Source organism: Phodopus roborovskii, unplaced genomic scaffold, assembly GCF_943737965.1.
Source record: "Phodopus roborovskii unplaced genomic scaffold, PHOROB, whole genome shotgun sequence".
Classification (NCBI taxonomy): Eukaryota; Metazoa; Chordata; class Mammalia; order Rodentia; family Cricetidae; genus Phodopus; species Phodopus roborovskii.
Genome location: NW_026126470.1, coordinates 3,055,121 through 3,080,104, shown reverse-complemented (window position 1 = coordinate 3,080,104; position 24,984 = coordinate 3,055,121). Strand labels below are relative to the sequence as shown.

The 24,984-nt window shown below is 41.7% G+C and overlaps 1 protein-coding gene across 1 annotated transcript in view; it reads right to left on the bottom strand.

Annotated features, from left to right (window-relative positions):
• The window catches only part of Gabrr3 (gamma-aminobutyric acid type A receptor subunit rho3), a 45,180-nt gene that overhangs the window by 15,258 nt on the left and 4,938 nt on the right, over positions 1-24,984 (bottom strand). Inside the window, exons 2-7 of the mRNA XM_051191663.1 lie at positions 21,581-21,693; positions 15,716-15,783; positions 13,073-13,296; positions 9,825-9,907; positions 8,533-8,673; positions 2,071-2,223 (exon numbers count right to left, since the gene is read on the bottom strand). Of these exons, the coding sequence (XP_051047620.1) occupies positions 2,071-2,223; positions 8,533-8,673; positions 9,825-9,907; positions 13,073-13,296; positions 15,716-15,783; positions 21,581-21,693 (782 nt within the window). The remainder of the gene's footprint in view (positions 1-2,070; positions 2,224-8,532; positions 8,674-9,824; positions 9,908-13,072; positions 13,297-15,715; positions 15,784-21,580; positions 21,694-24,984) is intronic.

Sequence of the window (24,984 nt, the reverse complement as noted above, 5' to 3'; positions counted from 1 at the left end):
ACAATGGGAGCAGGAGTAGGTTATGGTGCTAGGGGATTAAAGATGATCAAAATGTATTACATATACAATAAAACTGTCCAATGAAGCCTGTTAGCTAGTGCAATTAATAAAATGAAAAAACAGATAAATGGATGCAAGCGGGCGGAATTGGAGGACACTATGTTAAATGAAGTAAGTCAGAAGAGAGACAAAGTTTGCCATATTCCCTCAAGAAGTTATTTAAAAAGTTACCAGAATGCATAGTACTAATTATAAGAAGGCTGAAAGGGTAAGGGGATGAGGAGATAGAGAGATACAGTAGTGAGTATCCAGGCACAAGCAGAGTGGGTTCTAGTATCCTCTAGCACAGTAGGGACTATAGTTTATAATGGCTTACAATATAGTTTAAGAATAACTAGGAGTTCAAAGGCACCAAACACAAACTCTAACGAGAAGGACGCGGAGATGTTAATTACCTAACTCCATCAGTACACATTATAACCATGCTTTGAAGTACCACACCATGCTTTCCAGGAACTGAGCAACATTGCATTTAGAAAGGCAAGAAAACAGAGGCAGAACTTGAGGGTGGTAGGAAGCAAACACCCGAGGATATAGCAGAGGTATGGGAAAGCTTCTATTTGTTGCAGTAGAAGTGGGAGAGAGGGTGCTCTGATTTCGATGCTAATTTACATAAGTACACAGAATTTTCCTATCTTTCAGGGACAAATCCAGATGCAAGATAGGATTTCAGAGAGGCTTGAGCATAGCATTTCTGCATTCTTACTTCACTTCAGCCTACTAGCTCAGAGCTTTCATTATCACCGTATAACTGCAGAGCAGTCAACTTGTGAGATATGATTAGAAGTCACGCTAATGTACATTTATACTGAATGCCTTTCTCAGTCTCTCTTGAGGGCTGGCATGTGCCCTCAGACTCTCGTTTGGGTCTATGCTCACTGCTATTGTACAGGGGTCAGGACACAGATGTTCTGATATGAAGACAGTCAAAATAATTTAATTACTCATTCAGATGATTTTTTCCTTGAAGATATTCAAGTCTGAAATGCTTGCAGACTGTGGCTTTTATGAGGGGGAAGGTAAACAAATTATTCAAATTATCAATATTAATAATTTATGTCCTCAAATGATCTTTTGAAGTGTGCATAAAATTTGTGAACATTAACTTCAAAAACGACCCTTTCTAGGGTGGATTTTACTATAGTTACAATGATTGTGAAGCACTTATTAAAATCTCTTAAGACAGAGCTTTACAGGTTTTAAAAAAAGGAACAACAAAATTAGGGGGAACCAGGAACTGTCCTAAACCAGACAAGAAGGTGCATGGCATTAACTCCTGGGTCCTCATTAAATAACAGGACTTTTAGGGCTTTGCTTGGCACAACCCACTTTGCAAGGACTCATTGGCCACAAAGTAGATCAGAAATGCTTCCCATAAATCCCGGTGTATGACAGTGGCATCCAACATGCTAGATGGATTAGGTAATCATCCGGGTGTGGTGACTTAATGAGGCGGGCACTGTGTTTCCCTGGAAATTCTACTGTCATTGAATCTCATTCTGACCTCTGAGTTAGGTTCTAATTTCTCATCAGCACCCACATTCCCAAATTAAACACACCCTGCCCTGGGATTTATGAAGACACCAACAGTGCAGTGGAAATTACTTTAAGGGCTCTTTGTTCATGCTGTAAAAATCCGTCTTGCAAAGCTAAATAAACTTGGGTAAGGTACAGGGGGTTGGGGGTTCTTTATTGGTAAAGGATTTTGTTAAGTGAGCTTATTATTATTATTATTATTATTGTTATTATATTGCTTTATAACCCCACCCTCTTTTCTTACTATCCATCACTCAGCTGCTGATCAGTCGGCAACAGCATCTTCAAACACTCGGTTTCCAGAGAAAGCCCAATTACAACTTGTCCTCCGAGCGAGCTAAAGATAAGCACTTTCACCTAAACACACAGCCATCCTGACTACTGCTATTTTTACTTTTCCATGCAGCATCCATTTTTATTTACCTCCTTGCCCTTCCTTCTATATCATAATCTTACATGGGAGGTTTTATTTACCCAGGGACACTCTTGCAGGGACAGCTCTCCGGTCAATCCAGAATGAAACCCATGAAAGCATCACCATTAACATGGCTGGGAAATAGGTCTGCAGTACAAAGAAGAAAATATGCCTCCGTAGTACAAAGTTGATGAAAAGCCTGCAGTACCACCCTAGAAGAAAGAAACAGTTACCGTTAGACGGGCTTCTAGAAGACACCATGCCTAGCTTCACACTGTGCTCTTCATAGGGCAAGCTCTCAGCTGTCTTAGAACATGACACATCCACCTGTGCTTCCTCAGCACCAGCTGGCACCTGGGCTTCCATTCTAATGCATTAGATGGCCTGAACTGCGGTCTGCTTAACGACTCCTCCACGATATGCTTACCATCTATATCCAAGCTTGTGGGTGAACCGTAATTACATTGGCCTTTAAAGACCCCTTTGCACAGTTACATCGTTTGCAGTGTTTCTACAAGAAGGAAAGGCTTTAGTGCCAATTGACGCTGCATGCCATAGTTAATAATCATTATCAGCTGACACAAATGAGGAACATTTTATCTGCAAGAAAGGGTTTGGAGTAGATCACTGGACCTTTGATTGGGATCTAGAACGCTAAGCGTTTACTCTGTTAACATATCACCAATGGTGATATTTCTTTGCATATTGATGGAATTAATATAAACTCATGTTGGTGATATTATTTAATCTGATGACAAATACAATTGTTGTTATATCCATAGAAAGCTGCACAGACCTCTCCATTTTGCATTTTCTGTGAGGATGTTTAAAAGTGGAAGGTTGCCAGGTGCACACCATTAATCCCAGCACTTGAGAGGCAGAGGCAGACAGATCTCTGTGAGTTCAAGGACAGCCTGTTCTACAAAGTGAGTCCCAGAATGGCCAGGGCTGTTATACAGAGGAACCCTGTCTCAAAAAACAAAATCAAAACCAAACAAACAACAACAACAACAAAAACAGTGGAAGATTTATATGACTTAAGAGAAACCATAGTATATAAAGAAGTTTAAAGCCAAAATTTCCAACCATCTGTAGGACATTTCTGAGTACTATTCATCATGCTGTTTCAGGCTACCCTGAATAATTATGGTTTTTGTTTTCCATTCATACTTATTTTTATTTTATATGGCTGTAGATGTGTGCACTCTGTACATAAATGATGCCTATGTAGGCCAGAAGAGGGTACTAGATTCCCCAGAACTGGAGTTACAGATGTTTGTGAGCTGCCATGTGGATGATGGGAGTTGAATCTGTCTCCTCCGGAAGAGCAGCCTGTGATCTTAACTGCTGAGCCATCTCTCCAGCTCCATTACTCATACTTCTTAATGCATAGTAATAACCATGTATCAATCTTCATATCTACTGAAATAAGGTAATGAATAGTGAAATGAGTGAACACTAAAATATGCTTTATGAATGGTGTGTAGGTTAGTTTTTATGTGTCTAATTTTTGAAATGAGATTATTCAAAACCCAGAGACTATAGGTTAAATTTTAAAACAGGATCACAGGCAATGTAAAGCTAGAGACTTCTACTATTTCTGGTAGTAATTTCTTAGGAGACACGAGTGGTAAACCTGTTGGGAGACACAGGTAAATTGGTCTAACCCTGGGCATTAGGACAACTACACTGAATTGGGATGCTCTACATCCAGCCACTGATTGTCAGTTAACTGCTTATTATACTTCTCACCTTATCAGACTCTGACATTCTCACTGTTAGCTAACACACATATGCCTTGAAACACATACTTCAAGATCACTAATTTCGTTAGCAGTGGAAATAAATGACCCATTATGCAGAGCATTCTGAGAGTAAACGATACATTACCGTTTGTTCTACTCATTGCACTTGATCTTAGCCAAAGGCTTGTGAAGTGTCTGTCATTCTTTTGTATTTGTCACCCACCTTACTGTGTGTGAAATTGCAAGGTCTGATTATGCCTGTAGGGTAGAATAATACAGTATCAACATCTACAGCTTCACATAATTGTTGAAAGATTAAAATAAAGAATATATATATATATTAATTTGTAAATATACTACTCCAGTATAGTTACTCTTACAGATGTGTAAAGGGATTGGTTCCAGAAACTCAGAAGTGCACTCGAGTGCTCATTTAAAACCCTGTAGAATTACTTGCATTTATATGTGTCCCTATATTTTAAATAATCTCTTTTATTTGCAGTGCCTAATACATTGTAAGTGCAATGCAAATAGCCATTATACTGCATTGTTTAGGAAGCAGTGAGAACGCATAGCTATGCTCATGCCCAGTACAACGACTCACAATTGGCTGAGTCCATGGATGTGAGGGCAGTTGATACCAAGGGTTGATTGTATGTGGTTTTCTGTTCACTGTTGAGTTTTTGACATAAATTTAGGTGACTATCCTTTTAATGAGCTGTTATTATTATTATTTTGCAATGTTAAGAATTAAGCGCAGAGACTCAGAAATATGAGGTAAGTACATAACACTAAAACACAACCCCCCTTATTTAATATTTTTCTAGAGAATTATTATCTGGTGGGGCTGCTGCAAGGGATTCAGTAGGAAGGAGGAACTGCCGTACCTTGTGGATCATGAAGGGAGGACCAGGATGGTACTGTGGGTGGATAGCAGGGTTCCTTTACCCATGGCAACAGCTCATGCTACCTTGTAAGAAGACTGACTCATGACTCCAGGTAGTGTAACCAGAGTCTGATTTCCTCTTCAATATTAAAGTACTGAGAGTTCCCACGCCCTATTTCTATGTCCCTTCCCACCTTACAGACAAAAACTAAGACAAACAACCAACAACAACAATAATAAACTCTGCAAATACAAAAATAAAACAAAACCTCTTTTGGCACCCCTGAAAAGTTCAAGCTATCAGTGTCTACTCCCCCAAAGGGAACATCCTTGATCTTAACTCCACCCAAGCCACCATAAAGCTCCAAGCCAGTTGCTCCTTTCCTAGCTCTCAGCTATTTTCAGACCGGCTTGGCAGCCTGGATTGATCTTTCTAGGAAGCTCATATTGTGAGCCATAAACTCTTTATACCTTTATGTGTATGGCATCGTCCTTTTTACAATCTGAACTCAATTTTAGGCTCTCCCATTGCCTACATCAGTAGAAAGGAGCAGAACTCAAGACTGTGAGAGAAGGGCTGGCAGTAATCGAGATGCCATGCCAGGTAGCATTAAAACCTTATTCTCTACCTATAAATTGTCACCTTTGATCACTTCCGGACACTGAGGCCCTGGATTGTGTTGAAAGCATCGCAACAAAGATGCTGGTGGGAATGGCGAGGATGAGAGTTTCTAACTAACCTCACTCAGGTATCAGCTTGTCTACAAATCCCATGAGATAGAGACTGTAGTGAAACAACCATCTTAAAGCTCAGGAAATTGAGGGCTGGGTTAAGTAACTCTTCCAAGGTTGTCCTGGTGGTCAGTGATGGACTAGAGTTTGAATTTAGGCAGTTGCCCCTGTGCTTTAGTTTTGATAACAAATGATTTTCCAGTGTGCTCCTTTGTGAATTCAGGGTATGTGAGCTGGACTAGCACTGAAGGGATGAGGGACAGAGAAACCCTCTCCTACTTGTTGATGTTACTGGGTGACTGTGGGTTTGCGCAGAGGCAAGGGGAGTGTGAAAGCATTGTAAGGAAGAAGGAAGACTCTGGTTCGCCTACAAATGGAAAGTGTCTACACCTGCCTCCAATTCCAGCTTTTGCAATGGGAGACAGCTGCGTGATTTCTTTTATTTATTAATTTATTTTTATATTGCAATTTGAGGATGGTGGTTATAGTTGGTGGTTGTGATGATAGGAATATGGGAAAATATTTACAGTTATTTTGATGAAGCTAAAATGTTTAAACAGGAGGGCACACCATTTAAAATTCATGGATAACATGAGGCAGAGGTGTTGGCTACTCATGGCTGAAATTAGTTTCTAAGGTCATCTTTCTGAAGCTGAGGAACTAGTTAGATCTGGATGTGGCTATTACTTTGATACAGAAGCACAGCTTTCAAAATGCCATGTTATTGCATTTTTCTACTCTCAGAACCCACTTCATTCCTTCTCATTAAAATGTACATGTTTTAACAAAATTAGAACCACAAAGTATTGAGATAAAATTGAAACTCTCCCCAATTTCTACCCACTTCTTAGAATTTTAAAACAGGAGGGCACACCAAACGTATGATACCCACAAACGTATAAATCATTTCTTCAATAACATATGAGATTTTGTTAAAGATTCTTCTATTAGCTACTTTTAAAATTAAAACGAACTCACAACATGCTATGCAAAACCTTTTAAATGAATTCTTAGTCCATTTTCCCACAGGAACTGAAGTTCTGTTTCTTGAAAGTATAATCAAATGGGAGTATGTCCATAGTTCATTTAAAAAAAAAATACGCAAAAGCATCTTTGTGAACAGATTTTCAGTGATGTTTTGTCTGAATTTTGACAGATTCTAAAACACGAAAAGAAGAGGATAAAAATTACCTAGTGTTGATCCTGCCTGGGTGACAGGCACGCAGTAAAGTGAGTGGAATGATTTAGTGGTAGAGGTAGAAAGTGGATGACTTATCCTCTACTTTTAGAGAGCTAGTTGAATTTCTACCAAATATATTCATGGATACCTGAGCTTTAAAATCCTAAGAAATGCAATTGCTGTTCTTATGCTGTATTTATTGGTACAAGAATACCACCCTTAGAGCCCTGTGTTTCCTATGTATCACATTATGATAACATTAAAAAGAGATTACAGACTTAATTTATGAAGTGTCAAGAGTTATTTTTAACACAGAAATAATAAGTAAAAATTAAAACTCATATATGTCATTGTTCCCCATATTCATTCATTCATTTAATACTGATTTAGTTGAACTGAGGGCTAAACACACTCACTTCCTGGCATCATAGATGAGAACGGAGCAAGGGAGACAGAAAACCGAATCACAACGGTTTGTACGCACGAGGTGTTCCTAGTATTTCAAGGGCTCTTCACACTTTTGAAATTCTTTTTGAATTATCCACCACGTATTCATTTACTCAACAACTTGGTTCCGAGAATCTTCTACGTGCCAGGGATATATCAGTGGTCAAGGAATACAAATTCGTGTTATTTGCATATCAGAAAACGCAACAAACACGATTAAAATGGATAGCATTCTTTGCTGAATGTCAACGAATGCAAGCAAACAGGGCGAAAAAGGCATTTCTCCCTGATAATAAACAGCTAGAGACACACTGGTCCTGGGCATGCAATTAGCTTCTTTGAGATTCAAATTTTGGTTGTAGTCTTAAAATACAGACTTTGAGCTAGTTAATCTGCTCCTCTAGCTCCAGCCTCTAGCCAGGCCAGCTCCAACCTGGAGGGCCAGCAGCAACCACACCTTGTAGCCTGAACACAACCCCTTTGAACCTAATGTGACACAGAGTACTCATCACTAGCAAGCTGGTGGACCGTGCCTGTGGGTGGTAGGGTGCTATGAGGAACCCAGAAAGGCTGCTCCTACCTCTGTTAACAGGCAGCAGTTCATTTTTAAATGTATTTTTTTTTTTTACATGCCAATCCCAGCCCCCCTCCCTCCTCTCCTCGTGCTCCCCCCACTCTCCCCACCCCACCTCCCATCTGCTCCTCAGAGAGGGTAAGTCCTCCCCTAGGGAGTCTATCATCTAGTTGAGGCAGGACCAACGGCCAGACCAGTTTTCAAAACTGCTGGGATAAATGCTACCAAATCAGAAATCTATCCATCGTGGTGGGGAATATGTTCTGTACTTGCGATTCTCAACAGATTTTCCTCTCTAGGGCAACAGTGCACCTTGTTAACTCAGTTCTGTCAGTTCATTTGTATTGAGCATCTGCCATGTGCCAGGCATATTCTAGGAGCTGGGAAGAGATGGTGAGCAAGGCAGATAGAGTTTCGGGCCTCTTTCCAAAGACAGACTTCGACAATAGTCAACGAGGCATCTGGTTTCGAAGGGCTAACTAGGATATCGCCGCCATTTGGGAAGATAGTTTACAAAGTTATTAACTAAAGCAGGCATGAGATAGTGCATGGGGCAAGGGCAGGGGCAGGGCAAAGCCACAGAGAGATGAGAGGGTCTGAGAGCAAGTGTGTGTGTGTGTGTGGGGGGGGGGTAAGGACACTACGATAGAGTAGCAGGGGTTGGTGTGAGTCAGAGCAGCACACAGGGTGTAGAACATGCCGAGAAGCTTGCCCTTGGTTCTAAGTGTGATGGGAAAACACTAAAGAGTTTAAAGGGTTTTGAGCAGTGATTTTCCATGTGGCAAAGATCATTGTGTAAGTTCTACTAAGCATAGAGTGGAGGGGGCCAAGAACAGGACCAAGGCATCTTGTTGGAAGGGTTTGCCCAAGGAGGGGGTGGGGTGGGGGAGAAGGATGTTTACTTCACCAACAGTAGGCGCTCAGTTGCAGAAGAATTGACTGCACGCGGCGCTGTACCTGTGCTGCTGTAGAAAGCCAGTCCGCTGGAGGCGCTGAACTCCTCAATGAAGAACTGAGAAAGGGAAATGTGCCCTTCCGTGTTTAAGGACTTGTTGCCATGTTTCCAGTACAGCATCAGGTCCTCTTCATTGTAAGCATCTAAAACAACACGGACAGTTCCAGCCTCAGAAGTTAGGTGAGCTCTGCGGCCGTGTTTTAAACAGCTCTGAACCCCCAGTTCCATGTGCTATGTATCGAAAAATATTTCCAAGGAGCTGAACAAACCCACACACTTCATGATCTGGAGAAATGGCTCAGTGGTTAAAGAACACTGCCTGCTCTTCCAAAGGTCCTGAGTTCAATTTCTAGCATGTGGTTGCTAGAAATTGAACTGTGAGATCTGGCGCCCTCTTCTGGCCTGCAGGCATACATGCAGGCAGAACACTATACATAATACTAAGTCTATAAAACACACACACACACACACACACACACACACACACACACACACACACACACACACACACCCCACACTTCAAGGAAACGAAGCCAAACACCAGCCCCACATCTGTCAGGACGGAGGCGTTTCCCCCTCAGTGACATTTATAATTCTCCAGTGTGCCCATTCTTATAAGAAATTAAGACAGGCCTCAGGGTAAGGCCAGAACACTGCCTCACCATGCCTTTGTGTTTCTTTAATGTACCTCTCTTGGATGAATGAGTCATTTTGTTTTATTGTGTTGTAAAATATTTGTAATAGATGTATACAAAGGTGCTATTCATCGAGATTTAAAATTTTGGCTATAGGATGAAAAACTGCGACCAACTTTTAAGCGGTCTTATCAAAAGTGAATGTTGGGTAACGGTAATTGTTAGGGAGCTGGATCAGACGCCCTTAACAGGACTTCATCTGGAGAGTCTGTGGCTCAAGCTGGGTTCCTCTAGGGAGCTCATACACATTTACTAGACCACTGGGACTTGTGTAGGATTCCCGGACCTTCCACATGTGGGAGATCAGTGCTAGTGTTAGGAAGCCGTACCCTCTAAAGGAGCAGCCTTTTTATTGCTGTTGTGAAAAGTCACAGACTATTTGATGACCAAAGCATCCCCTCCAATCTTCTCATTTGAAACGCAATCCGTCATCATCATCAGAAGAAAAGAGAAGCGAGATAAAATTGAAAAGCAACATAAGGTAACTGGGAAATACTGCAGGAGGCTTAAATGGTTGCTAAGCACATGCTTATTTCCCGGGAGTGAGTGAGGGCGTGTTCCGATGATGCGGGCTTGTTTCACCAGGCAGACAGACTTACAGCTTTCCAGCTCAAGGGAACAGTTCTGAGTGTCCAGAGGAAACCGGCTGAAGTCCATAAAGCACATGGCCGAAACCGTTATCCTGGAAATGGAGGAAGAAAGAGAGCTGCGATCCTTGACCCAGAGAGCCCAGAAGCATGCAGCAATGACGCTTCTCATTGTTTGCTTGCTTTGTGTGCCTTTCAGGGATAACGAGAAACAGGCCTGCCCATCTTCTGTCCAAATAACAAGAAAGCAAAGCCAGAGAGGTACGGATTGCTCAAGGCAGAGATTGATGAGTGAATTCTTACATTTGTTCCCTACCTCACCATTTCCTGCATAGCTAGCTTCCTCTGCATTTTCTGGCTCTGATGACTTTTTCTTTATTTTTTTTTCCCAGAAAAATACCTCAAAGTCAGATGCTTTAAATGGATTTAAACATGTTCTACTCTCTAGAAGATGCAAAAATTTAGTAGTCTCCAGCGAAAAAGAGTTAAGGTGGTGCTAATACAAATCTATAGGCAAAGGTTCCCTTCACATAGTGCTAGGAAATGTTCCTGTGGTACTGAAGCAAAGCCAGGAGCATGTTTAGCAATAGATCTATGTGCATAATACATAATTCAGGAACTATTAAGGCAAAGACTAGCATATTGATGAGGCTTTTTTTTTTCCTTAAAATTTTATATTCTCCTGGATTTTCCAGGCTCCAGGCAGAGGCTGTGGTCCTATGATCTTGCCTCAAAGAGAGAGCTGTGGTAGCCACAATAGCAGATTAGAGGTTCCTAAAAGGCCCCGAGCAAGTCTGCAAAAACAAAGGCAACAGATGTTCCAGCCAGTGGGTGCCCCTGAGTTAATCAGAAGAGCAGAGCCACTTTATCTTCTGTGACCTGAATGCTATTGCCAATAGTCAAAGCATTAAGAACTGAGGTGTGTGGATGCTCTTGTGTGCAGAACACACACTCAGCCTGGTATGTCCCTACAGTGTTAAAGGAAGTGTTTTTCCAGGTCTTTATACCACTTGCTTCATAGCATACAAGAAGAAATGAGTGCATGAAGAGGATATTGGCTAGGTGACCTTAGAACCCAGCCTGGTACCCAAAGACATAGATCTATGCTTGAACTGGATCTTTTGTTGGATTGAAGAGCTGTGCTCACAGCAATTTTGAGTCCTCTAAGACCACCTCCAGGGGTAAGCTTCCACAGAAAAGAGTCAGAGAACTCAGTTAAACTATGATGCTCACGGGGACTCCTGAGTGAGGGACATTGTACTTCACTACAATAAGGATTAAAACAATAACTGGAGAAGGAGAAGAAGGCTGAGTCCAGGAGGGATCACAACAAATTTCCAGTTGTCCTTTCTGGAAAGCATGATGTCATTCTGCCCATGGTGATCTATATGGCACAGTGCACAGAGAGCACTGTGGGTCAGGAAAGCTCACACAGGCCTTGGTGAGGAAAACATTAACTGAGAGTTGACCAGGTAGATGAATGATCTTAGTTTCCATCCTCTCCAATGTGGAGAGTGATGCCATGGCACAGGGAACCAACCCATCATAACCCCTGTGAGCATATGCTCTCTGGTATGGTTTACAGACTCCAGATGAGCAGCAATGCTCTTCTTAGGCAATTAGAGCACCTTAGAGATTAAAGGTGACCTCACCATAGTTTGTCTGGCAAGGGCCAAACAGACATTAGAATGTGCAAGGTAATCTATTACTCTTCATCCTCTCAGCAAAGCAACTTTTAAAACAGCCGACTCTTTGATTCTGTTTCAATTCCTAGTGACTTTTGACACCAGTATTTGTGAATCCTATAGGAAACACTACTGGGGGTGGTGGCGGCTGGAGAGATGGCTAAGTACTTAAGAACACTGAATGCTCTTCCAGAGGACCGAAGTTCTATTCTCAGCAACCGCATGGCCGCCAACGAGGTCTGATGCTCTCACACAGACATACACGCAGGCAAAACACAAACATACAACAGGAAAAAAGAATGGATACAGGATTGTTCATTAATTGCATTTATAGCTTTTATAAATGGCTGACGATAGCTGCTCCGTGAATAATACTGCTAATGAGCAAAAATAATTCCTTATTGCTGCCCTCACAGTAATTCATCATAGCATAAATGTATTCTTTAACAGCTCTGCAGGCCAGAGGCCTGATTAGACTCACTGGTCCAGAGTTACTCTTATGAGAAGTCTTAGCGGAAAATCCATCCATACCAGTTGACACCAGCTGACCTTGGCTTGGGATCTCATTGCCAACTTTTGTATGTATCAGATTTCCTCCCCTTTCCTATTATCAAGATTCTTAGGCTGCATCTAAGGCCCAGTCAGATAATATGGACCATTTTCCCACATTGAGATCATTAATTTAGGACTGGGTGTGGTGGCACACACCTTTGATACCAGTACTCAGGGGCAGAGTCAGGCAGATCTCCAAGTTGAGGCTAGTCTGTTCTAGAGAGAGAGGTCCAGGACAGCCAAGGCTACACAGAGAAACTCTGTATCTAAAAACAAACAGATCATTAACTTAATCGAATTTGCAAGGACCGCCCCCCTCCCAGTATAGAACAACTCAGCTCATACAGTTTGCAAGGATAAAGTTTTTGCAGTTTTTAAAACTGTCTCAGACTTCTAGAGCACTGAGAGAGCTGAATACCCTGGACATATATTTTTTTAAAAATAGAATTTCTACTACAAGCCACTCCATATGCACAGAACTCATTTGGTTAAAATAAAATATAGATCATTGAAGATGAAAAGCCTATAATAGGATATTGCTAGAATGCATGTTTTAACTAAAACAAACAAAAGAGCAAAAGCAATTGAGAAAATGTATGCTAACTTGCATCATGATTGTGCTTTCATATGACAAATGAAGGAGCTAACTGAAGAAAATATTTTGCTAATTCAAGATTCTAATCTACTTGGTGGAGTACCTGGATAGGGAGGAGTTGGGTAATAGAAATGGATTCACATACCTAAACAATTGTGTGTCAGACTTTTAAGGATTTCCGGGATCCAGCTCCACTCTATTTGTCCAAACAGTGTGTGGCCAGAGTGGGAATATACAGAACAGAAAGAAATGCTTTCAAGTTTTAGGTGACCGAAGTAGGGAAAATTATATAAGCTGGTCGTGCTCCAATCTTCAGTGTCATGAGCCAGACACAGCAGCACTGTTAGCTTAGTGTGAAGTGAGACTCAGGAAGTCTGGCGAGATGGCTGTGGTCCAAGCAAACCAAAGGCCACCCGGAGGCCTCATACCTGAGACTGAAGAGAACATTTCCATCCGGGTGGACTCTCAGCATAATGTTCTCCACGGTTGTGTCATGGATGAAGGATCTTTTGGAATGGACAAAGAAGATATCAGGCACCCAAATCTTTTGAATCAATCTGTGATCGAAGGTCATGCTTTTGTTTGTCCTGCTAGGAAAGGCAAGTCTCTCATCCTTCCAATAGTGCCGGAGGTAAAATGTCATGGTAAAGTCCTGGACACATGAAGAAAGGGGCCAGTGAGAATCAGTGTTCAGATCGCTGCTTCAGTATTATGAACTCAACTAAGGGCCACAGTGTCCATGGCTGTAAGATCCTGTTTGCATTGCAGTTTCAGAGTGATGTAGAATGAAGCTAGACCCTCGCTTTTTTTTTTTTTTCCACACCCCTCCTGTGCTCCTGTCTCTGGCTTCTTCCCTCCCCACTCCTCCATCCCTCCCTTCTTCCTTTCTTTCCCTTCAACAGTGGACATTTTGGAACCTAAGAAAAACAACGTGACTGGACAAACAATTGGTAACTTATTTGCAATCGGCTGAGACTTGTCTTCTGCTTGAACAATGAATGCCAAAGTCATGTTACACACACCCGTTGAGTACCTGCTGAGAGTATCTGTTATTTATGTGCACTCAGAAGAGACAAAACCGGGGTGGGGGTGCGACTCGTCTAGCATGGCTCCTGAGACAAACCTGATGGGTGCTTTATTGGACTGAAGAAAAGACAAACACGCACGGACAGGCATAAATCTGGGATCGTGCGGTCTGGGCTCTCTGCCGGAGAAGCCTGTGCACCTAGGACCCTCAGCTTGTTTATTACATAGACTTGCACGTCTATGTTCATCACATAGACATACAGCTGAGCAAGGAAGCCGGTTATTACACACAGATGGACAAGCAGGTGTGCAGGGGGTGGGGGTGGGATGGGGTGAGGGGGTGGTTATAGTACACAGCTGGACCAAGGGGGCAGTAAACGCTAATCTCTGTAGGAGCTGTCTCTGTAGGGGAGCAGTCTTCAGGTTGCAAATGTTGGGGGAAGGGTAAAGCTATGCTGGACTTTTTTTCTGCACATGTTGTCAATATTTCACACGTGGACCTTTGCCTTCACTTCATGGGTCTGAGGCTCTGGGCTACTATCAACAGCACGTGGTTACTTGGGACTTCCCTCATTCAGGGTTTCCTCTGGCTAGCAGCCATTAGGTAAAAACGAGGAAAAGACCACTGAAAATGTATCCTACAAAGGAACTGTATCTGGCAAGCAAACGTAAAGGAAAGGGCTCATCAACACTCAGACCATATGAAATTAACATCAAACCAGGAGGTAAAAGAAATCCACCTGAAAACGAAGTGCGCAAGCGCAGAAACTGCACCCAGCATGAACTCTTGTGACAGTAAAATATCCCCCACCCCCAGGGCTGAACATCACTGAAAGGAAAACCTACTCGGAAAGTTATCTAGGAAAAAAAAAAAGGCTCCTAATACATTAAAGATATCAAAAATGAAATGGAAAAAGTGTGGTCGAGGCCGTTGAAATATAAAAGTGGCTAAAACGACGAAACCAGGTTAAAGAGGAGGAAAAGGCACAAACAGTGGGGTGAGAACTGGGAACGGAAGGCTGATAATGAAAGTTCACAGTTTTACTTCCGTTTGAAACCTTTATTTTATTCTTTAAAAGATATTCTATCAATAGACATGCTGTTAGTCCTGATTTTACTTTCTCTTGTTTTGAAGCTTTTAGGTGTGTATTCTCATGAGTGGCTTTCAGACATTATTTTTTTTCCCCTGTAGGATCTTTATATCAGAGTTCAGAGCATACAGTTCCTGGTGCATGGATAATAACATCTTACTGGAAACACGAAATCTGAGAGTAGATTTTTTTTTTTAAATAAAACTTTTTGATGTATGAGCTGTAACATGTATTTATTTCTGTAGACATAGGTTTTGGTTTTATTTGTATCCAACAACTTAGTCTTTCTGTTATCTTTCTTTCCAATATGCATATATGTATATAAAATTACCATACATCAGTTTTTACATGTGACTAGAAATAAAATAGTGATTTCAAAATAAAAAAGTATAGGTTTTACATTAAAAATAAAACACCAAGCTCTCCTGTATTTCTATGACATACCATGGGATAAGCAAAATTTTCTGAATTAAATATGCTGATCAAGAATCTTAAAACGCCCTGTCTCCTGGTATTGGTTATTTAGAGACAGGCAGAATTACTATCAACCGAAACACCTGGAAATAATAAAGCTTGCCACAGCAGTCTATCATTTTATGAACAAGGCCTTGGGGCTGAGATTTCATAGTTCGCAAACTGTATGGTTGTTTTTCTTACACACTTATTTTCAACCTGTGACAGAAAGCAACTTTGCCGTGATGTGATATGCTGCAGGAAGCCACAAATGAGAAACCGTGAGACGGAAAGAGGGGAGAAAGGAATCAGAGTGTAGTCAGAGGGAGAAAGAAGTGGAGAAGAATGGAGGCAAGAAGAGTGGCCACAACTCTGCTGTGATGCAAAGCAGAAAGATTAATAACATAAATGCCCCAAAATGGCTCACTCAAGAACTGACGAGCTCGAAATCGTTATTTTGTTCTTTCCAGCAGAAGCTCAATGCCCTGTGGGAAAACTCACCATGTTGACCTCTGAAATGCTGTCGATGCTTTCAACCTGGACGTCTATACCTACTGGCACCGGGGAGCCTTCAGAGAGAAGAATGAATGATTTACCGAGAAATGCATTATAATCATTTCAGACATCCTCCAAAGCCAAGAAAGACCATTATTCACAATTAGAGGTGATTTATTTTTTCTTCAATATTTTTATTCGTCATTTTCTATTGAATCATTTGTCATACCATCAAACAGAAACTAAGGCACATGTATGAATAAATGCCACTCCAATCATTGTTGCTTGGAAAAATTCCAACGCTTTGTTATTCTGTGTTTTGGCTACTAGGAATTTAAAGAAGAACAATGGTGCATTTTATATGATAATGGCACTTCAGTGGGTTTTATAGAGTCCTTGGCTTTGGGATGTCAACCCCATTTCTCTCCCTCCACCCCCTGTCAGCCTTTTTCATTCATGCAGCAGTTGGTGGGCTAGACGTAGACAGATTCTTGAATGCTATACCAATGCTGCAGACTCAGACATGTTTCCTTGTAGGTCAGCAGCCACAAAAAGCACTGGGGAAGGAAGCAAACACTCTAGAAATTTGTTCAATGAAATACTCCCAGGTGGAAACTGAAGCGACCTCAGATAGTGGATTTCAAATGTGGAAGCTGGGGCTTCTGGAACTGGGTAAATAGTAACCAAGAGAGTACAGGCCAGGCGGCCACTGTGGCCTTTTCCAGTTCCACTAAGAAGGGATTTCAACATCCCACCTGGTATATGTAGGGCGGTTGCTGTTAATAACTTTATCATTTAGTTTGGGGTATGAAATTTGATCTGCATCTATGTTGACACAATCCATGTGTTTACACAGAATTGTTGCATGCATTTTCATACTGGAGTAAGTCATTCTCGTTTTAATCGTATTGCCTCATCGAGTTCAAAAGAACTTTTGACTATTAACAAATAAAGATTAATCCTGCACAGCTGAATTCCAGCTGCTTAATCCAGATGTTGTGGTTTGGATGAGCCCATCCTGAGAAGCTTTCACACTTGGTTAAAGAAGTACTGAGTGTGTTGCATGTGATACACATATGCGTACAATTTAGGAGCCTTCTAGATGCATAATAAAGTGTAAAAACAATCTCACTCCATTGATACTCTTCTGGGACTTCATTAATTCTTGGTGCTGCCTTTACCACTTCACATTCTCTTTTTGTTTATTATGGTTTGCTACTTAGAAAGTCTCAACTAGCCAGGTACTTGGCTCATCACTCAAATATCTTCCTGTCTCACCCTTTGTTAATGCCTTACTTATGTCCTAACGACCATCTTCTTCCTATATTGGATAAGTTAACTTGTATGACACCAGTTCTATAAATAACATTGTTTACCGCAGATTTCGGCTCCACATGAACTTGGGAAGTGCTTAGCATTATTCCTTCACAGAGCTCAGCGTTGGTGATTTTTGCATGTGCCCTTTTTCTTGAATTCATAATCTAAAGAAAAATTCATGAAAACATCTATTGCTCTGCTTGGCACTTCATGGTGAATAAATCTTCCCATTAATTCTAGTGCTGTGAGGGAATGGGATTTTGAAAGGGCTTGAAGGGGTAGAAGAATGTCCAGGGTAAAGTGTGGACACAACTTTATCACTGTTATATATTATGGCGTAAGAAATATCTCCAAAGTTTGGTTTCTTCCACTAAAGAATCTGCACAGAGACACTCAAAGAGCACCACTGAAGATCATAAATAGTACAGTTTATAGACTTAATAGACTTAATTGGATCTTAATAAATTAACAATCTTTGCTCAGTTAAGCAAAAAATGCAATCCTGCCTTTTGGAAATGCAGGGCACTATTCTTAATTAACCACTCAAACATATAGGTTATCACTATATTATCTCTCTATCTCTCTCTCTCTCTCTCTCTCTCTCTCTCTCTCTCTCTCTCTCTCTCACACACACACACACACACACCCCTACAGTCATTTCCCATCACCCATTTTCTGGTGAAGCCGGAGAACACCTTGGATTTAGGCTCTTTTAAGGGCAATTAGCCATTTGAGTCCATGGCTTTCATATCTTCAGATTCAATCAACTTCAGTTAAGATATTCAAATTTGAACATGTATTGCTTTTCCCTCATCACATTTTCCAAATAGCCTTATTAGCAACAATTTGCATAGCTTTACACTGTAGGAGGCATTAGAAGTAAGCTAGAGACAACGGACAGGATATGGAAGATGTAATATAGGGGGTATGCAAGTGCTGTGCCATTTTGTGTAAAAGACTTGAACATCTGCACAAATTGGTGTCTTTTTGAGGCAGTGGTGGCAGGCTAAAAAGCAATTGCTTAAGCTATGGAGAGAGGAGTGCATATCCTAGTTGTTGGTGGCTATTTATGGGATCCCGGGGACACTGATAAAAAGCTAGCTTTCAATGCTATGTCACCTTCCTGCTGGGCCTACAAAGGAATCTCAAGGCTATTTTTATGGTAAAGGCCATTTGAATTGAGTTCCTGTTACCTTCTATTTCTTCTGTTCACATGTATACGATTATATGGAGATCAGCTCCTCAGGTTCCACAGACAATGTGCACCTGTGGGATGCTGTCTGTCCTCATGTCTGTCTCCTTTAGAACTCTATGTCAAGGGCACACAACTCTTGTGTATAAAAACCTGTGCTCTGACACGTGAAGGTGAAGGGAATGAACAGGCAAGAATGGGAGTTACAGAATATTGGCGACTCTTTAAACCGCTAAACATCGTTCTTGTGCTATCAGATGAAGAGCAGCTAATAAAGTGACAATTAAGCACAGGTGTTACAATGCCAACATGTGTAGCCACATAAAACCAAAGTAGGGCTACCGTTCTGTGTGCCTCCTTACTCTTCATGTTTGCTCATCTGCACACAGAACAAACATGGTGCCGGTTTTGAAGGGCTGTTTCCAGAACATATAAAGGAGTGCATATCGCATTTAACCCTTAGGCCCCATTTAAATGTCGTGCTACCTACCATTCACTCTCTGTTGGGTCAATGTCATAAATGATAATACCTTTATAAGAATGTTGCCCAGGTTTAGAAGTTAGCTTTAGATTGACCCTTTTGACTATTAACTTCCCAGGACCACTAACTAGGTAGTAACACACATCTGTAAATGTTTTAATGTATATATTTGGGGTTTTAAAATGCGGGTAGACTAACAAGGGTTAAGTAAAAAAAAAAAAAAAAAGATTTATCCATCTCTGTAGTGTCTTCACAATACACGATGTGTCGTCTCATATCCTTATAGGCATTCCATTAGGTAGGTACCCAAGGATTTTTAGCTCTAGCTGACCTCTGTAGGAGCTGATATGGGTAAATAAGAACTCTTGTTTGAAATCCTAAGCAAGGTAGTGATGGAGATGGAATAAGTTCTTTGGACTCTCAGGCCTGTGTTGTGTGACTGGTGGTGACTGTAAGTAGCTTTGATAATGTTAGCTTTTGTCTCAACTCAGCTGCCAGAATCTAGGTGCTGGGTTGACTTTTGAGAGACAAAGAAATCATCATTTGGAAGATGGAAACAAAAAGTCCTTACTTAGAGGAGACACAGTGGGCGGGAAAACATAAATAAAGAAAATGAGCTGCAATTTATAACCCAAGTTAAACAAAAAGCTCCCTAAATTTACATCCTCCTATTTCTACATAATGAGTCAATTAATCTTCTGATGCTTTATAAAAGTGAAAGAAAAAAAAAAAAAAACCCACTCCGGTAGCAGCTGGTTTTAATGTTAAACCTAATTAGGAAAACACATTAAGGCAAGAGAAGTTACATTTAGCTGAGAGGAGAGTATGTTCATGAGCTTGTGCTGTGGACAAGGGGAAGATAAATTAAAGCCTGTCTTTTGTATCCCACAGCCGGATTCCCCAAAGGAAAGCAGCCATTTGAGACCAGAGAATGAGTTACCGTCTAAGGCCCGGTTCTGGTCAAGCTAAGCAAATGAAGGTTAAAGACCATTTCACAGAGCCAGTACACTGATAATTCAGGCTGGACTCAGGGAGTTTTCCTTCTGCAATGGCTGAACAAACTATCTGAGTGCCATTTAGCCCAGGCTTTAAGATTGTCAGAAGAATTTCTTAGTTGTGAGATGATCTGACACCTGTCACTAGGTATGAGTCACACGCTTCAGTCGCATGTTTAATAATCTCACAAGATAGCCTCGAGAAACATAATTTAAGAAGACATTATCACTTAAATATAGTAACCGGTATTCCTAACAGATCAGGCAAAAAGGGACTGTTGGACTGGTGTTATGCTTTTTGTGGAGGTGAGAATGTTGTACAGGGTCGAGGGTGAAAGCAGAAATATTTTACCTGGGCAGGAGGGTGCAAGCTTGGCTTTCTGCAGCCTCCATGGCCACTCAGCAGGGCATCCCGTCACCATGGGGAGTCACAATGCAGGCTTTGGGTCTGTGAGTGGGAATTTAGATGGACTCCCTGGTGCCTATACTTGATACATATTGAGTAACGAGGTGTCTGTAGATTATTTGTTTTAAGGTCCATCTACTAAAAAGTGTAGCCATTTCTCTCTCTCTTTCTTGCTAATGTCCCTATAAAAGACCCTATTAAATCACAACAACAACAACGAAACCTCATCCTCAACAACCTACAACAATTTAATTGCTAAACCTAGCTTTCAGGAATTATGGATCAAAGTCATAGCTAGGGAAGTAAGACACCTGAAGGATGTGAAGAGGATACAAACAGGAGAGAAAGACATCAACATACTATTCCCTAAAGACTTCACCTGAAAAAGCGCCTACAGCTGATACACACTTCCAGCAAAGTTATCAGGATATAAAATTGACACAAAAAACCCTGCAGCCCGCCTATATACAGGCGACACATACTGAGAAAGAAATCAGGAAAACAGTACCTTTCTCAATAGCCTCAAGACAAACAAACAAACAAGCAGATCAATCAATCATCAATCCTGAATTCCTGCTAAGTCTGAGGCCGACTTTGAAAATTCATGTGTGACTGGCGCCCTCTAGTGGCCTCATGGGATCCAACTCCAAGACACTATCTGATTTTTAGAAGTCACAGAACAGAACAAACTGCTGCACCTGGACATAGTTGTAGACTATAATTATAACTTTGGAAAACATTTTCTTTTTCCTGGGGTGAGCATCGGTTTATTGAAAATGCTAGCTAGAAGTTTTGGAAGCATTTGGAGAATTGTCAGAGAATTAGTGAGGTAGAGAAAGAAAATGGGAGAGTTTCAAAAGGATAGTGAAATGAATACTTTTTGTCTTTAAATTAGCATATTTTACTTTTCCTTTGGGAAAAAAATTGGGTTTCCAGACAAGGTTTCTCTGTATTGCTTTGGAGCCTGTCCCGGAACTAGCTCTGTAGACCAGGCTAGTCTCGAACTCACAGAGATCCGCATGCCTCTGCCTCCTGAGTGCTGGCATTAAATGTGTGCGCCATCAGGGCCCAGCTTCTTTGAAAATTTTACACACACACACACACACACACACACACACACACACACAGAGAGAGAGAGAGAGAGAGAGAGAGAGAGAGATCCTGCCCACTCCCCACGTACTCTTTGTTATTTTTCTCTTTGAAAAATCTAGTCCAATTAGTGGTGCTAGCATGAGCGTGGGCAGACTTTCAGTAGCCACACCCTGTAGGAAAAATGATGCTGTCTTCTGAGGGAGACATCCACTGCCAGTTGTTCCCAGTCAAGAGAAGGTAATCATGCAGGTATTTAAAAGTGTTTGCCTATTTATTTACTTACTTATTTTAGCATTTACTAGTGATTGGCTAATAACTGCTTCAAATTCTCATTCCCAGCTTGAGAGTGTGGCAGGCTTTAGCACGTGCTTTTGATGATAACACTCACCTCCAAATCCAGGCCTCGTGGAGAAATCGTGGTCCTCAATGTGCAACAATTGCTCCTGTTTCAAGGGCCAGACTTTTGTACTGTCGTCTTTCCTCATTCCTGTGTCCCTTATGCTGTACCCCCGAGAGAGATACATGCACGTCTTAGTTAGGGTTAGTTTTGCTGTGATGAAATACTATGACCAAGGTTTATTTGGAATATGTTTCCATATCCACAGTCCATCACTGAAGGGAGTCAGGACAGGAGCTCAGACAGGACAGGAATCTAGAGGCAGGAACCTAGAGGCAGGCCATGAAGGAGGGCTGCTTACTGGTTTGTTCTCCATGGTTTGCTCAGCCAATTTCTTTCTTCCTTCCTTTCCTTCCTTCCTTCCTTACTTCCTTCCCTTCCTTCCTTCCTTTCCTTCCTTCCTTCCTTTTTAATATTAAAAATTCCCTTCTATTGATTCTTTCTGTATATCACATCATGCATCCTGATGCCATGCCATTCATCTTTTGTGTCCCTTTGTATCTGCCCTCTACCCTTGCAATCTCCCCCCAAAATAAAATAAAATAAAACCAACCAACCAACCAACCAACAAACCAACCAGTCTTGGCATGGAAGCTGCAGTGTGACAGTGAGTCATAGTGTACCCTTTAGTCCAGACGTCTTTACTTGTTGAGTGTTTATTGCAATGAGTCACTGGTCTGGTTCGAGGCCTCTGGCTTCTGCTATCCCATTGATACTGGGCCCTCACTGGGAATCCTCTTGAGTATCCTGTTGTTGCCTTGTGTCATGGAGATCCTACAGCTTTGGATCTGCAGGGCCAGCCCCTTCACATGCTCCAGCAGATGAGGTGGATGTTGGGGGAGAGCAGGCCCTGTAACTCAGGAGAGTGGTCCTTACGCTTTGCCTGGGCAAAGCAATAGTGCTGTTGCAGTGTGGGTGAGCTGACTTGGAGGGGTAACAGCAGGAAAACTGGCCTGCTTCATTGGGTGAGTTAGCCAGGGCGGTGCTGGAGAGCTCTCCCTGGGATGGCGATGAGGGAAACCGGGCGGGCTGAGCAACCCAGCTACCTCACCACCCAGGTCCAGAACCAGGGCTATCAGTTGGCCCAGCCTGCTTTCTTGTAGAACCCAGGATCACCAGCTCAGGAATGGCATCACCCACAATGGTCTGGGTTCCGCTCAACAATCCCTAAGTGCCCTATAGCCTCCTTATGGAGGAATTGGCTCATTGGAGGGTTCCTCCTTTCAGATAACTCTCGTTTGTGTCAAGTTGACAAAAAACTAGCCAGCACAAAATACTTTTAAGATAGATATATTTATCATTACTGGCCATCTTGCTCAGCATAGTGTGATCTGAAATATACGCATACAATTTCATTTTGTTAGTTGAGATTAAGCCAAATATCTTTCAACATTTGTTTTTGCTACATAAGGCAGAACAGGTAAGATAAAACAAGTTTTAGAGTCCTTGAAATAGCAAACGGAAAGGGATTTAATACATAAACAGACAACATTTCTCAGAATACCTGTTAGATGGGAATTATTAGGTGGGTGATCAGATTCATATACGATCCATATCAGCTAAGGCAGCCCTTGAAGAAACAGCCTGAAGATGAGCCTTTGAACAAGACACCCAAAAGACTGATATTGACTGAACAATCTCTGCATTAAAGCAGTAAAAAGTGAAATATTACAGAAATGTGAACTGATGAAAACAGGGTTTTCAAAGCCAGTAGAAGCAGAGAATATGGCGACAGGCTAAAATGGCAGGTAGGATGCCTACCGGAGGTTGGAGGACTCAAGGGTTGCTGGAAGTGGCGAAAGAGGTGAAGTCTCTTTTCACTTTTCCTTCTCTAGATCAAAGGGCACATGGCCAGCTTCTTTCGGTGGTGTCCTGATGTGGGAACACAGTGCTGTGGCTCTGGGCATCAGTGACTATGAGCAAGGTGCTGGGATACTGGGCTCTTTTCTGCCTCAGCATCATTTCCTATGGACACTGGTGTGTGTGTGTGTGTGTGTGTGTGTGTGTGTGTGTGTGTGTGTGTACAAGTGTGTGCATGTGCACGCATGCATAGCTTTCAAGTAGTGCCTGCTATATCCAAGACATCAGCCCAGATGTTTGGTAAATATGATCCTCATTGGCAAGCATCCAGCTCTTCTGGTTTCTTGGGCCTCTGCCCAGAGTTTCTGGTTCAGTAGGTGTGGGGTATACAATTTGCATTTGTAACAATTTTTCGGGGTAACTCGTTTCTGTAGAAAATAGTTAATAAAAGCTGGCTACTTGTTTTTGTAAATAGTAAAGCGCAGATGTAGCAGGAACTTGGTAGTAATAATATTTTGGAAACAACTAAATGACAGGTGACAAATGTGTCTTTTCAGAAGCACTCCTCTGCAGGAGACTGAGATACAGATGCACTTTAATTAAGAACTCCAAGAATGCTGAGCACAGGCCTGCTGTGAAATGCTGTCCTGGCAGCAGTGGGCTACAAGCACCTGGCTCTCACCTGACCTGCAGTGAGAGGTCCTTGTTTATCTCATCTTGAGTTCCTTTTACCTCAACTCCCGCAAAAGAAATATTTACAAATCTATACACTGTATCACACATGTATAAATAGCACTTAAAGGAAGTGGAGAAATGTGGCACAAATTCTAACTGGTCTTAATAATAAAAACCCAGAGTCAGATATAGGGGTAAGTGCTGGGATAAAAGGTGGGAGCTCTGTTTCTCTTTGAGACTGGATCAATGTAGTCTAGACCAGGCTGGCCTTGAACTCACAGAAATCCATTTGCCTCTGCCTCCCAAGTGCTGGGATTAAAGGTGTGTGCCACCATTACCTGGCCTCTATAGCTAACTAGTGGTTTAGCTCCACACTCTGATCTTCAGCAAGTTTGTTAGTTCACAAACAAAATATCACCACAGAGAGATGGCTCAGTAGATAAGAGTGATTACTGCCATGTAAAGGATGAGAGTTTGGGTCCCAGAACCCACATGGAACAGCCTATAACTTCAGCTGCAGGGGATCTGACAACTTTAGCTTCATAGGCACCTACATTTACAAACACCCTGTCACAGACACAGAGACACCCCCCCACAGACACATGGTCAACTCCCCCCTCACAGGCTCCCCCAGACACACCTCTCTCCACAGACACCCTCCCCACAGGCACACACAATTAAAAATTATAAAACAATTCCTCTCAAACAAATAAAATAACCTTTATAATTCTTTTATCATGCATTTAAAAATATCTAGATATTGATGATTTAGAAAGACATTCTTCCTTTAAATATATCCAGTGAATGTGAATACCTGCATTAAGTGTTTGAAAATAAATGAATAAGCCAGAAGGTGGTTGGTGGTGGTGCATGTTTTAATCCCAGCACTCAGGCACAAGACAATCTCTGTGAGTTCCAGA